The 15,097-nt window shown below is 37.6% G+C and overlaps 1 protein-coding gene across 1 annotated transcript in view; it reads right to left on the reverse strand.

Moving 5' to 3' along the window:
* The window catches only part of LOC128199845 (uncharacterized), a 30,390-nt gene extending 21,352 nt beyond the window's left edge, over positions 1-9,038 (reverse strand). The window contains exons 1-3 of the mRNA XM_052891024.1: positions 8,893-9,038; positions 6,736-6,841; positions 4,689-4,880 (exon numbers count right to left, since the gene is read on the reverse strand). Coding sequence (XP_052746984.1) covers positions 4,689-4,880; positions 6,736-6,841; positions 8,893-9,038 — 444 coding nt within the window. The remainder of the gene's footprint in view (positions 1-4,688; positions 4,881-6,735; positions 6,842-8,892) is intronic.
* Between the last annotated feature and the right edge of the window lie 6,059 nt (positions 9,039-15,097).

Consider the following 15,097-nt stretch of genomic DNA (forward strand, 5'->3'; position numbering starts at 1 on the left):
AGTGTCGCCGCCTAGCGTATAGTAGCGTCATTTCATTTCATACTTTTATGACTTCCGGTTATTATAGTTAAATTTAATTAAGTAACAATGATTATCAATCCGAACAGTGGAGAGGTTATTATTAATTATTGATATAAATATAATTATTTATTTTACATGATATAAATTCATCATTGGTTATTTTACTCTTGACAACTATGACGTCACGTTATGATTTAGTTTGTATTTAATTTCTCAACTTTGTGTTTCGATATTTTAATATTAATTTACGATCGCTATAAATATCTTTTGATTATTAATGTATTTTAGATAGAATTATAACGTTTGGTTTGTATAATAATACTCCGGAACTATTATTAAAACGTACTTGTATTGTTAACATATTCGTGCTACCAACAGTAGACACTAACTTTGCAAATATTATAAAATAGAGGGTTGTTTAGCAGATTCATTGATATACTACCATCAGCGTGTAATATTAACATTATAGCGGAAGCTATGCTGAAATTGTTATCGAATAAATTTGTGTACAGTGGAAATACTATTTTAATTCTCCCACCTTCTGTAACAGAAGTTAACGGCGGGCATCGGAACGATATCAAGTAGGTATCGTTATAACTGAAATACCTAAACTAAAACATCCGTTACTATACTACGTTATCTTAAAAGGGAACGTATAGTAACGTTTGTCGGTTGTGTGCATTTTAAGTAATTAAATATCACGTGTCACAAACGGTGAACGGTGCACGGTTTATGCCTATGGGTACGCGTGGTTAAGAAATGGGGTAATCTTTTTTTATTATTATTATAAATATACTTAAACAATACACATCACTATCTAGCCCCAAAGTAAGCATACAGAGTAGCTTGTGTTATGGGTGCTAAGATAGTTGATATTATAGTATTAATATACAATTATATACTACATATAAATACTTATATACACTCATGCTCATCACACAAATATTTTCCAATTGTGGGAATCGAACCCACAGCCGTGGATGCAAAAAGCAGGGTCACTACCCACTGCACCACGCGGCCGTCTCTTTCTTTAATCTTTTGGGGACGTACTAACGTCCAAGATTTGCTTATACTTCAAAAAAGTGTGCACGTATCCACGTACATACTGGGTGTAAGGGACATGATACCGAAAACTGCGTGAAGAGGTTAAATTTAGTTTCCACAACGATATTTTAAATAACAATTATGTGGGAAATGAGAAAATTCAGATTTTGAAAATTTTGAGCACGCAATGTACAGCTAACAATGCGATAACAACGCTCCGCAATCTACTGTGTACGTACGAGTAGGTACGTACGCATCGACAGCAAATCGGCTGGCTACACTTACCTATCTAATACCTATTTTTTATACTTTACAAGTTTTTAACTAGGTACAGGTAATTAACTTACTTCAGGTTGTTTCTCGTTTACGAGACGTTCTGTCGTCATAGTAGGTACAATATTCATGAGTACTGAATTGATTTGATCTAAGCATTTCAAGACTTCTCAGTCAACACACACAAACACACACAATACAAACGACACAATTGTATGAGTATTCGTTACAGAAAATCACTACTAACATAACGTAGAACATACACAAAGGTTTTTGAATTTTGGTTTGTTTGTCAACAGACCGCCGAACACGAACTAAAGAAAAAATAGCGTAGCGTCTAGCGAAAGGACCTAAAGTTTCAATATTTTGAAAATACCTATTAACCACGCCGCGCGGCTTAGGTTAGAGAGAGATAGCAATTATTTTCCTCGGCACCGGCGGCGGTCGGCAATACAACGTCGCGCAGTTTGTTTGTGACTTTGTATAGATAGATACCTATTAGTCGTGACCTGCCTATTTGACCTCTTGGAAAACAGCTGATCGCGCGCATTTTGCAAATTAAATTTACATTGCTAGTTTTTGTTAAAATCTTGATTTGACGATTTTTATTAAAAATCGTATTGAGATAATGTTATCCATACCAGTGTTTGAATAATGCTACTATTCGTAAGATATCTTTTACGCTATAGAATAACGTGAGCATATGTATTGTATAACATTTTTATTAAAAAACTATTTTTTAAAATAAAATGATTATAAAATATTTCATTTTCCCCATCTTTAAACTAACAACATATCAATTATTAAAGAATCATTCATTATCATTTATCGATAAGTTAACGCTCGATGTTATTTACCCATCCTTGCTTTTCATAGACAATCTAGCGTTACGAAATGTCAAATTGCCGTAATCGTAGTTAAGCTGTGCAAATTAATCTCGTTGTGATTTTGTTTTTCAGAAAATAAATGTGAATAAGTCGTAAATTCGGTGTAGTTTTTGGTGTAATTCGTACTGTATGCGTATAATAAAGGATTTAGACACTTTGTTCTTTAGAAATTACGTATAACGTAAGTGAAATATGTGATTTTAGTGACAAGACGGGTTTGTTTTGGTGATAAGACTTCTAAGAAAATTTTCGGTATATATACTTTTATGGGGGGGCGTAACTGGGTTTCTTGGGCCAAAGTTGTATGGGCTGGTGGACATTCCCCTTTATGAACGCCAAATAAATGTCAATCATTACATAAACAGTATTTGACAGGATGGACAACAAATGTATGACAGGTACTAAACAATGTAACATTTATGGAAAACTTAGATACATATGGAAAATTATTCATCTTTCATAATTATTTATTTAATTGTCGAGTTTTTTTTGTTTTTAAAATATATTCTGCTATTCTTGGCGGAGACAAATCCAACGAATCAAAAACCATGAAAATCGGTCCAGCAGGTCTCGAGTTATAAGTGTTGTAACAAACACGACTTTTTTATCTTATCTTATATATATAAAGTAAGATAACAACTTAACGGAATTAACGGATACTAAATCAAAACGATAGTATCCGTGTCAAAAATAATTGTGCGATATTTAAATTCAACTTAAAAATATTTAATTTTAGAACTTATAGGTATTGGTTAACAATTCTTGAAGCGCGATATAAAATGATGCAGCGCCATCTGTTGGCAGCTTTGTGTTTCATTTAATTCATGCACGGGTATAGGATGACAATTCTTGAAGCGCGATATAAAATGATGCAGCGCCATCTGTTGGCAGCTTTGTGTTTCATTTAACACATGCACGAGTATAGGATGACAATTCTTGAAGCGCGATATAAAATGATGCAGCGCCATCTGTTGGCAGCTTTGTGTTTCATTTAACACATGCACGGGTATAGGATGACAATTCTTGAAGCGCGATATAAAATGATGCAGCGCCATCTGTTGGCAGCTTTGTGTTTCATTTAACACATGCACGAGTATAGGATGACAATTCTTGAAGCGCGATATAAAATGATGCAGCGCCATCTGTTGGCAGCTTTGTGTTTCATTTAACACATGCACGGGTATAGGATGACAATTCTTGAAGCGCGATATAAAATGATGCAGCGCCATCTGTTGGCAGCTTTGTGTTTCATTTAACACATGCACGGGTATAGGATGACAATTCTTGAAGCGCGATATAAAATGATGCAGCGCCATCTGTTAGCAGCTTTGTGTTTCATTTGACACAACTGTGCGTTTTTTTACTTTTAAGAAGAGTTGTGTTTTTCACGTGTATCTTGTATGTATGTTTGTATTTGTATGTATATTCTTTATTACCTCATATCTTCCAAAGCACTGAACGGATTTACACAATTAAGATATCGTTAGATTTGTCTTAATAACCGAAGTGTTCATAGATAGGTGAAGTTAAAAAAAAACTAACAAAACGACTGTGAGACGTGATTTTCTTTTTCCTATATTGCAACGAGTATTAATTTCAAGGGCTCATTGTGAAGATTTAAATATGGTATACAATGGCCATTTAAAAAAATACAGTGTGTTATAGGAAATACCGTCCGGCCTTTAAGGGTGTACTTAGGTATCGTGTATACATTATTTTTATGCAGTCCTTATTTTTAAAGAAATACATTTTTATCCCTGCACGAAATTAACATAAAAAAATTATTAAATTATATAAATTATAAAAACTTACATGGCAAACAAAAGTTGAGATAGGTTAATTATTAGTAGGCATTACTACAAAATAAAAACGCCGCCATCTATGTTTTGTGCTGCGTTTACACGTTTCTATTCAAAGCGGTATTGAATGGGCAAGTAAACACACAAGTACGTACAACAAGGTGATGGGATCGTCAAGGTGCTTTATCATCTTGTGCTATGTACAAGTAAGCATGCGTGCTTGCATAACTTTTTTGTTTTTTCCCATCAAATATATGTTATTAGGCTAAATTATTGAAATTAATATTTTAATTGTAAAAATTTTGCATACTGTAATCAGTTGAATGTATAGGTGACTCAATAATTTTAAGACCAAAACATGTACCACATTTTAGCAAATAAATGATTTCATAGATTGATTAATTGATTAGAAATTCGCGTTTACGTTAACGCGATAGTAACAGTATCAAACAACCACTAGGCCCTCTGTGCGCCTAGTGAGAGTTTTCGATGTCTTCATACTGTTACTATCGCGTTGACGTAAACGCAAATTTATATGGAATTGAAACAGTAGTGCCAATAGACGGCGCTGTTCCAATTCCTCAGAAATTCGCGTTTACGTCAACGCGATAGTAACAGTATCAAACTGCCACTAGGCCCTCTGTACAACACCAAAGGCACTCACCGCCTCGCACGTGTCCATGTCCACGTGCCCGCAGCGCACGCGGTGCTGCAGCGCGCGCTCGTCCGCGTGCTCGGCGTGCTCGGCGTGCTCGGTAGCGTCAGTAGCGTCCGCGCCCGTGCCCGCCAGCGCACGCACGCGCAGCGCCGTGTACTGCTCGTAGAAGCGCGGCGACACTTCCGAATCTAGAATTTTCTGGAACAAAGTTACATACAGATTAAAAATAATAAGCAGATCATAGACAAGAATACGGAGACGGGCTATTAAAAAAATTATAACATCAAGAGTAAGAAGGCGCGATTGGGAAATTATTAAGGTGTGAGCAGGACGAGACTTAACCCCTTATTGCATGAATTATGAAGGAGATGGAAATAAAATATTTTTTTTATGAAAATACATTTTATGTACCTTAAACAATAATACGTCATAATTAGAATTGTTTTATATGTTATTTTAGAACTCGTCGAACAATATCTGTTCATAAATGGCTTCGTATGCATTTACTCCAAAATTAATTTAGGTTTAATGTTTGGTTGGTATTCAGATTTAGTCTGAAGAATGATCGTTATCACTTAAAATCACCAGGAATAAAGTACTTATGCTTAGATGATCCATAAAAGCAAGAAGAATTTATACGTATCTGTAAAGAAAATAAAGCTAGCTCTAATGCATACGAAGCCATATATGACCAATAAATATGCGTGCTCTAAAAACTAAAGAAAACGGAAAAAATTGAAGAAAGCCTATTTATTTCTTATTCATAATTATTAAAACAGCTCCTCTGAAAAATTTCAGATTTTTAACTAACCGCTTTAATGTATTTTTTTCAATTATAAAATTCATACGCCACTTAAACTTTTGTCCACGCAGTACAAATACTTCAATAAATTGACAACTAATTTTTGACGTAGATTAACAAAAATACATACCATTACAAAAAGAGTAAAAGGTAGATTAAAAAAATCTGATTTTAATATACGCTTCGTATGCGGTAAGGGGTTAAATGTTTAGTCCCCATTATCGTATGGGTTTTCTGTGTCTGCCTTCAATGTTATTGGAGACACTTTTTTTTTGTTTCGAGTTTTGCTTGAAAAAACTTGAAGTTTTGAGAGTTTTGCTCTATAACGATTAGAGACAATATTATTTAGTAGCGTACAGTGTGCCTAGTGGGAGTTTTCAACATTTTCATACTGTTACTATCGCGTTGACGTAAACGCAAATTTACATGGAATTAAAACTGTTGTGCAGTAGTGCGGACTATATGGCATGTTTTGTCTCGCACTGTATACGCTAGCACCGACTATAATATATAATATAGAATATATATGGTACTTGCCTCCACGGATCAGATGGAGCGTACGGAACACGACGGTGTCGTAGCCGCTCAAAATACAAAATACAAAACAAATATATTTTCGAGTTAATACGACACGAAATGTCGCATGAGTAATTTTCAATATTATTCAAGAAAAGTTTCTTCTTGATGAAAAAAAAATGCGTGCGTACTGTGTACACATGTCAGAAGTGAAACTTCTTTGGCGAACTAATTTATAAATGTTGTTTATATTTATACAAATCTAGAACTTCAGATTTCCGAGATTAGGAATTTAATTGTCATTAAAATATAAAAAGTGTTTAAATTTAAATTTAATTTTTTCAATTTATTTCTTTAATATTTACATTGCGCAATTTCTCTCTATCGTTCGATCTTTCTCACTATAGCTCTCTCCCACCTCTCCCTCCATAGCACTGTGCGTGACACGACGTTCGCTCTGTCTCACTTTTTCTCTCAATCTTTCTCACTTGCTCCCTACTCTCACTCCACGGCTAGATGCTTCATGCTACGTTCGCCCTTTCTCACTCTCTCTCAATCGGTCTCGATCGCTCTCTCTCTCTTTTTCAACACTTCCGTTGCATACCTCGTTACATCTGTAAAAATTTTACCCTCATGCGCCTAAAGAAGTTTCACTTCAAAAATGATGGAACTTTCGATGTCGCTGAGTGACGTCACAAAAGCTCGTCTTCATTGAGAACCAGCTGCAATGAATACCTGGAAAGCCTCAGGAGTGAGCGCTTCGCCCGCCGCGCCGTACAGCGCGAGGATGGTGGGCCGCGCGTCGCCCGCCACGCGCTCGCCGCCAGCGACTGCAGCGCCGCTGGAACAATACCAATGGGGATGATGACTAGGTTGAATATATTGATTTTTATGATACATTCAGGTAAATAAGGTCAATGTTAACTCATTTATACATAAAAAGCAAAGATTGTCTGGATATTTACAAAATAAATCTATACTAATATTATAAAGAGGTAAAGTTTGTAAGTTTGTAAGTTTGTCACATTTTTTAAATGAGGTAATCTTCGGAACTACTGGTCCGATTTTAAAAATTCTTTCACCAGTAGAATGCTACATTATCGGGGAGTGCTATAGGTTATATTTTATATTGGTATCATATATATTAGCCGAGTTATCACAGTTTTTGTCATACAGGTCGGACTGAAAATCCTCTTATACAGACTTATTCGCATGCGCTGCCTTAACTATTGTGTAAAATTGAAATTAATATATGGAGACTTTATGTATCTTTAAAAGTTCTACAAAAAAGTCCGCGACATCATATATCTATCTTCTATATATTAGCTGATATATAGAAGAAAAAAGGCCTTTTGTGTTTTAAAAATTATTAATTTTATATACTTAGGTTTACGTCATTATTTATACAACTAAACTTTAATCCTTATTAAAATAAATTATTTAATAATCACAAGGGTATTATGGAGATAAGATTTGCCCTTTACAGTATGTTAATTACTTAAATAGTTTCGGAGATAATACAAAATTTCTAAAAGACGCAGAAATTCCACTATATGACGCCCGGCGCTTTCATTTACGTAGTTCCCGTTCCCGTGTGAATATGGGGATCAAACATAGCCTTGGACACTCGCAAATAACGTAGCTTTCTATTGGTAAAACAATTTTCCAAATCGGTCCAGTAGATCCAGAGATTACCTCCTACAACCACACGAACTTTACCTCTTTATATTATTAGCATAGAAGTCTCTATTTCTCTTGGTCATACCACCACTCTCGAAGGACTGGACCGATTTTGCTAAGGGTAGGAGTAAGATAGAGAAGTTACAGGGTAGGTTAGGGTACGGGTAGGGAAGCGTAGGGGTAGTGTAGGGGTAGGGTAGGTTTAGGGCCGGGTTTAGGGTAGTGGTAGGGTCGGGGTAGAGGTAGGGTAGTGGTAGGGTAGAGGTACGGGTAGGATAGGGAAGTGGCAGGGTAGGGGTAGGATAGGCGTGAGATAGGGGTACGGGTGGGATAGGGGTAGGAAAGGGATAGGAAAGGGATACGGGGAGGGTACGGGTAGGATTGGGGTAGGGTATAGGTAAGGTAGGGGTAGGGTAGGGGTAGGGTCGGGGCAGTGGTAGGGTTGGGGTAGTGATAGGGTAGGGGTATGGTAGGGGTAGGGTAGGTTAGGTTAGGTTAGGGGGGTAGTAGTAAAATTGACATCGAATTTTACGCAGACGAAGTCGCGGGCGTCCGCTAGTAAGATTATAAAATTTCAAAATCTATTAAAAATCTTTTATCGTAATTAGATGAAAATGTGACATTTTTCAATATTTTTGAACTATAAACATAAACGTACAAATAACAAAGATCTAAATTTTGTTTGAACGCCCATACAAATCTAACGATCTACCGAACCACCGACGTCATTAATTCGTACCATTTTGTATGGGGTGTTTTTCAGGAATCCGGCAGCGCCGCAAACCCTTTAAATCCCTGTAGCTCCGAAAGTAATGATCGCAGATACCCTGTTACTTTTACAAAAACGCTTACCTATTAGCATACCCCTAGTTTATGTACAATTTAAAAAACTGTCATAATTCCTGGAAATAGTAGTCTGAAACGGATATGACGTCGCTCGATCTCGTGTTGGCTCGTGCGGACACTAGCTGGCGCGACTTGTTTCCGAAAAGAGTAGGGAGTTAGAGAGGGGTAGCAATCGGTTGGCGGGAACGACTTGCGATATAAGGTGCTCGTCACCTGCACCCACACGTACACCTATTTAGTCAGTCGATCTGAAAGAGTAATAAACTCCATTCGTGCGACGGAGCTGACACACACGTTTTTTTTTTAATTGTATTAATTTCATAGTTCAAAGTATAAATAAATGGTGGATGAAATGAAGGCAATTACCCGCCTCGCACTTGGGGTGGTCGAGGAGCTGCTCGTACAGCACGCTCAGCTCGCGCGAGGGCAGCTCGGCGCCGAAGTGCGTGCGCAGCCCGCGCACGCCGTCCAATATGGCCTTCCTCACTGTCACCTGCAACATCATTTACCATTCCGACCGAAAATTCCATTGTTAGTTAATTAGTTAATTAGCCGGGAGCCAAGTCCAGCAGGAGAAGGGGGAGTATTGGTTTACCGTAAAAGACGTCTATAACCCTACTGGAATCGGTTGCAAGTCCGAGATCCGCTAATGGCTGACTCCTTGCTATATGATAGTTAATCTTGGTTTACATCTGATAGTATCAGCGCTGTACTTGATCTATATTGTAGGTAAAGTGTAGAACTGTATTAGTAAGTTAAACACTAAGTTACTTTGTGTATCTGCCATCCTTGACACGTAAAGCTTAGAACCTACTCTGAGGCTGCGGCTTCTCCGTTATCGAAATTGAAACTTAGTCACTCTCCGTTATCAGAAGTGGAATTTAGTCGCATCTCCGTCGTATACAATATACATATAATGACAATTATATCACATAATGTGATAGTAAAAGGCTCGCTTGCGTTTCTATAAATAAAATATAATTTTTATTTCAAATAATAAATAAATAAATATACTTAAATATACTTAAACAATACACATCACTATCCAGCCCCAAAGTAAGCATACAGAGTAGCTTGTGTTATGGGTGCTAAGATAGTTGATATTATAATATTCATATACAATTATATACTACATATAAATACTTATATAATGTATAAATACACACAGACACTGGAAAACACCCATGCTCATCACACAAATATTTTCCAGTTGTGGGAATCGAACCCACGGCCGTGGATGCAGAAAGCAGGGTCACTGCCCACTGCGCCACGCGGCCGTCAAAGTACAAAGTACAGTATTAAGTTTACATTAAATAATTAAATTAAACTAAATCTTACCTATAAATAAAATGTAAAAACAACATTCAAAGCCATTATTTACATTAACTCTTATTACTTTATATTTTAACTAGCGGACGCCCGCGACTTCGTCTGCGTAAATTTCGATGTCAACTTTACTACTACCCCTACCCTACCCCTACCCCTACCCTACCACTACCCCAACCCTACCCTACCCAACCCCTACATCTACCCTACCCCTACCCCTACCCTACCTCAACCCTACCCCAACCCTACCCCTACCTTACCTACACCCTACCCTATCCTACCCCTACCCTCCCCGTACCTTATCCCTTTCCTACCCCTATCTCACGCCTATCCTACCCCTACCCTACCACTTCCCTATCCTACCCGTACCTCTACCCTACCACTACCCTACCTCTACCCCTACCCTACCACTACCCCAAACCCGGCTCTAAACCTACCCTACCCCTACGTTTCCCTACCCGTACCCTACCCTACCCTGTAACTTCTCAATCTTACTCCTGCCCTTAGCAAAATCGGTCCAGTCCTTCGAGAGTGGTGGTATGACCAAGAGAAATAAAGACTTCTATGCTAATAATATAAAGAGGTAAAGTTCGTGTGGTTGTAGGAGGTAATCTCTGGATCTACTGGACCGATTTGGAAAATTGTTTTACTAATAGAAAGCTACGTTATTTGCGAGTGTCATAGGCTATGTTTGATCCCCATATTCACACGGGAACGGGAACTATGTAAATAAAAGCGCCGGGCGTCATATAGCGGAATTTCTGCGTCTTTTAGAAATTTTGTATTATCTCCGAAACTATTTAAGTAATTAACATACTGTAAAGGGCAAATCTTATCTCCATAATACCCTTGTGATTATTAAATAATTTATTTTAATAAGGATTAAAGTTTAGTTGTATAAATAATGACGTAAACCTAAGTATATAAAATTAATAATTTTTAAAACACAAAAGGCCTTTTTTCTTCTATATATCAGCTAATATATAGAAGATAGATATATGGTGTCGCGGACTTTTTTGTAGAACTTTTAAAGATACATAAAGTCTCCATATATTAATTTCAATTTTACACAATAGTTAAGGCAGCGCATGCGAATAAGTCTGTATAAGAGGATTTTCAGTCCGACCTGTATGACAAAAACTGTGATAACTCGGCTAATATATATGATACCAATATAAAATACCTACCTATAGCACTCCCCGATAATGTAGCATTCTACTGGTGAAAGAATTTTTAAAATCGGACCAGTAGTTCCGAAGATTACCCCATTTAAAAAATGTGACAAACTTACAAACTTTACCTCTTTATAATATTAGTATAGACTACGTATGTATATCTTTTACAAAATTAAGTTAACACAAAACACTATAATTACACTTACTAAGTTTTAATTAATTTATATACACAACAATCGAAATAATACCATAAAACGAAATAATAACTAATTACACGAAATACGTATGACGAAAGTCGAAAGTCGAAACGAAACGAATAAAATAAAATTACAAATTATTTATTTGAATTTAAAGTTTAAACCTGATTACCTGAACCTAAACAAAGAAAGTACGACGTATCTAAACTATAAATTAAAACTTAAAGTATGTCTCTAATCTCTATTTCTAAATCTAAAAAGCAAATACGTAAATAGTTAAATAGACAGAGTCAGTGTCAGACAAACAGTACCTAGCTAACTTTAACAGTTTAACTACCTACGTGGTACGTGCCTAGAAGTAGAACATAATCATTAACAATTAACATCGACTTGCCAAAATCTAAGTAAATTTTTCACCACCAACATCAATGTATGAACAATCAATTTCGATCATCATGTAGTCGGCATAAATCTCCCTAGCGCCGTACAAAAATATGGTGTTTTTGCTCAACGCCATCTAATGGTAAATGGATAAAACGCCTACATAGAGTTTAGTAACCAAAAATGCTGATCCCTATAAAATACGTAGAAACCTATAGAGGAAGGTTCAACTTAATTTGGCGGTTGGCGCTTAAACATAAGCGGCATTCCGCCTTTTAGAAATTTTGTATTATCTCCGAAACTATTTAACTAATTAACATACTATAAAGGGCAAATCTTATCTCCATAACATCCTTGTGATTATTAAATAATTTATTTTGATAAGGATTTAAGTTAAGTAGCATAAATAATGACGCAAACCTAAGTATATAAAATTAATAATTTTTAAAACACAAAAGGTACTATATCTGCTAATGTATAGAAGATAGGTATATGGTGTCGCGGACTTTTTTGTAGAACTTTCAAAGATACATAAAGCCTCCATACATTAATTTCAATTTTACACAATGGTTAAGGCAGCGCATGCGAATAAGTCTGCCTAAGAGGATTTTCGGTCCGACCTGTATGACAAAAACTGTGATAACTCAGCTAATATATATGATACCAATATAAAATATAGCCTATAGCACTCCCCGATAATGTAGCATTCTACTGGTGAAAGAATTTTTAAAATCGGACCAGTAGTTCCGAAGATTACCCCATTTAAAAAATGTGACAAACTTACAAACTTACAAACTTTACCTCTTTATAATATTAGTATAGACAACATCAATGTATGAACAATCAATTTCGATCATCATGTAGTCGGCATAAATCTCCCTAGCGCCGTACAAAAATATGGTGTTTTTGCTCAACGCCATCTATTGGTAAATGGATAAAACGCCTACATAGAGTTTAGTAACCAAAAATGCTGATCCCTATAAAATACGTAGAAACCTATAGAGGAAGGTTCAACTTAATTTGGCGGTTGGCGCTTAAACATAAGCGGCATTCCGCCTTTTAGAAATTTTGTATTATCTCCGAAACTATTTAACTAATTAACATACTATAAAGGGCAAATCTTATCTCCATAACATCCTTGTGATTATTAAATAATTTATTTTGATAAGGATTTAAGTTAAGTAGCATAAATAATGACGCAAACCTAAGTATATAAAATTAATAATTTTTAAAACACAAAAGGTACTATATCTGCTAATGTATAGAAGATAGGTATATGGTGTCGCGGACTTTTTTGTAGAACTTTCAAAGATACATAAAGCCTCCATACATTAATTTCAATTTTACACAATGGTTAAGGCAGCGCATGCGAATAAGTCTGCCTAAGAGGATTTTCGGTCCGACCTGTATGACAAAAACTGTGATAACTCAGCTAATATATATGATACCAATATAAAATATAGCCTATAGCACTCCCCGATAACGTAGCATTCTACTGGTGAAAGAATTTTTAAAATCGGACCAGTAGTTCCGAAGATTACCCCATTTAAAAAATGTGACAAACTTACAAACTTACAAACTTTACCTCTTTATAATATTAGTATAGATATAGATATAGATAAAAATTTCAATAATATGTCAAGTCGATAATATGTCGAATATTTTAAATGTGACAATGTCATGAAAAAAAGTAAAATACCAAGAAGAAATAATACTAAAGAGGTTTTCTTTTTACATACATATAGACTAGTTGATGCCACGCGGCTTCACCTGCGTAGTTCTCGTTCCCGTAGGAATTTTTCAAATCGGTTTAGTAGTTTAAGATCCTATTCAATGCTACCAAACAAATAAATAAAATAAATATATAACGTTTTATGACACTAACAGGGGTAACTTGTTTTAGGAGGATGAAATACACATTCCTTTTGGTTTCTACACAACCACGTTCCGGAATGGTACACTATGAATGGAAAACTAGCCACGGCCGAAGCCTCCCACCAGCCATATCTGGGCCAATTAAGAAAACCTTTATCGGCTCAGCCAGGGATCAAATCCAGGACCTCCGTCTAGTAAATTCACCACGGAGGCCGTCAAAACTAGCAAGCACTAGGCTAACTAATACATCCAGCAGGCATGTAGGCAGAGTCAATAGCTCACCGAGTATTTATTGGAGTCCAGCAGGTTGAGGAACACCCTCCATATCCTCGTGACTTCATCCTCAACAGCGCTGGGGTGGTGCTCGCATATCGTACCTGGAAAAAACAGCCACTTCGCATCATCATACAGAAAATAAAAGAATCTATCATACAGATAAGAAATTAAATATCACATCTTCAAAAGGTGAAGGAAATAGTCAGGAATTCAAACCGAAGAATTTACTTAATTCTCTTTGTGTGAAGTCTGCCAAACTGCATTGGGCCAGCATAGTGGACTATTAGCCTAACCCCTCTCATTCTGAGAGGAGACTCGTGCTCAACAGAACTAAAACACATGCAAAGATACTTAGAGCATAGCTTCTCCACCTCCTGCTGTCAATTGTGTACATACTTCTACTTTCTTGTCTTTTAGGTAGGTCGACTATATAGCGGTATAGTTTACTTTCTTGTCAATTGTGTACATACTTCAATATTTCATCTTTTTTCCCCTTTTTATGAATTAATATTATTGTTGACTGAGTCCACTGATGAAGTAAATACTCTGTGCGCAATATCTCATTGAATAGATCAAACTGTTCATTGTAACTTCTGATGTTCCTAATAACAGTTCATACGATATGCCATCTTCTCGGACGTATACTAAGCGTTAAAGATGTGAAATGCTTCTCCAGCTTCCATTTCCGCACCACCTACAATATGGGGAGTAGTGCAGCAGACGCAGCTGCCACAGACACCCTGTATACATACTCGTTACCTATCAGAGTAGCCAATGGCGCCTTGCACGTGGTGGTCTCCTCCAGTGCGGCGACGTGCCGCCGCAGGCCGCGCGCGCCAGCCGCCGAGTGCCGCGCCACCGCCGCCAGGCAGCCCAACGCTGCTTGCTGCGCCAGCGGGCAGTAGTGCAGCAGGCACAGCTGCCACAGACACCCTGTATACATACTCGTTACCTATCAGAGTAGCCAATGGCGCCTTGCACGTGGTGGTCTCCTCCAGTGCGGCGACGTGCCGCCGCAGGCCGCGCGCGCCAGCCGCCGAGTGCCGCGCCACCGCCGCCAGGCAGCCCAACGCTGCTTGCTGCGCCAGCGGGCAGTAGTGCAGCAGGCACAGCTGCCACAGACACCCTGTATACATACTCGTTACCTATCAGAGTAGCCAATGGCGCCTTGCACGTGGTGGTCTCCTCCAGTGCGGCGACGTGCCGCCGCAGGCCGCGCGCGCCAGCCGCCGAGTGCCGCGCCACCGCCGCCAGGCAGCCCAACGCTGCTTGCTGCGCCAGCGGGCAGTAGTGCAGCAGGCACAGCTGCCACAGACACCCTGTATACATACTCGTTACCTA

This window comes from Bicyclus anynana, unplaced genomic scaffold (genome assembly GCF_947172395.1).
Source record: "Bicyclus anynana unplaced genomic scaffold, ilBicAnyn1.1 scaffold_40, whole genome shotgun sequence".
Lineage (NCBI taxonomy): Eukaryota > Metazoa > Arthropoda > Insecta > Lepidoptera > Nymphalidae > Bicyclus > Bicyclus anynana.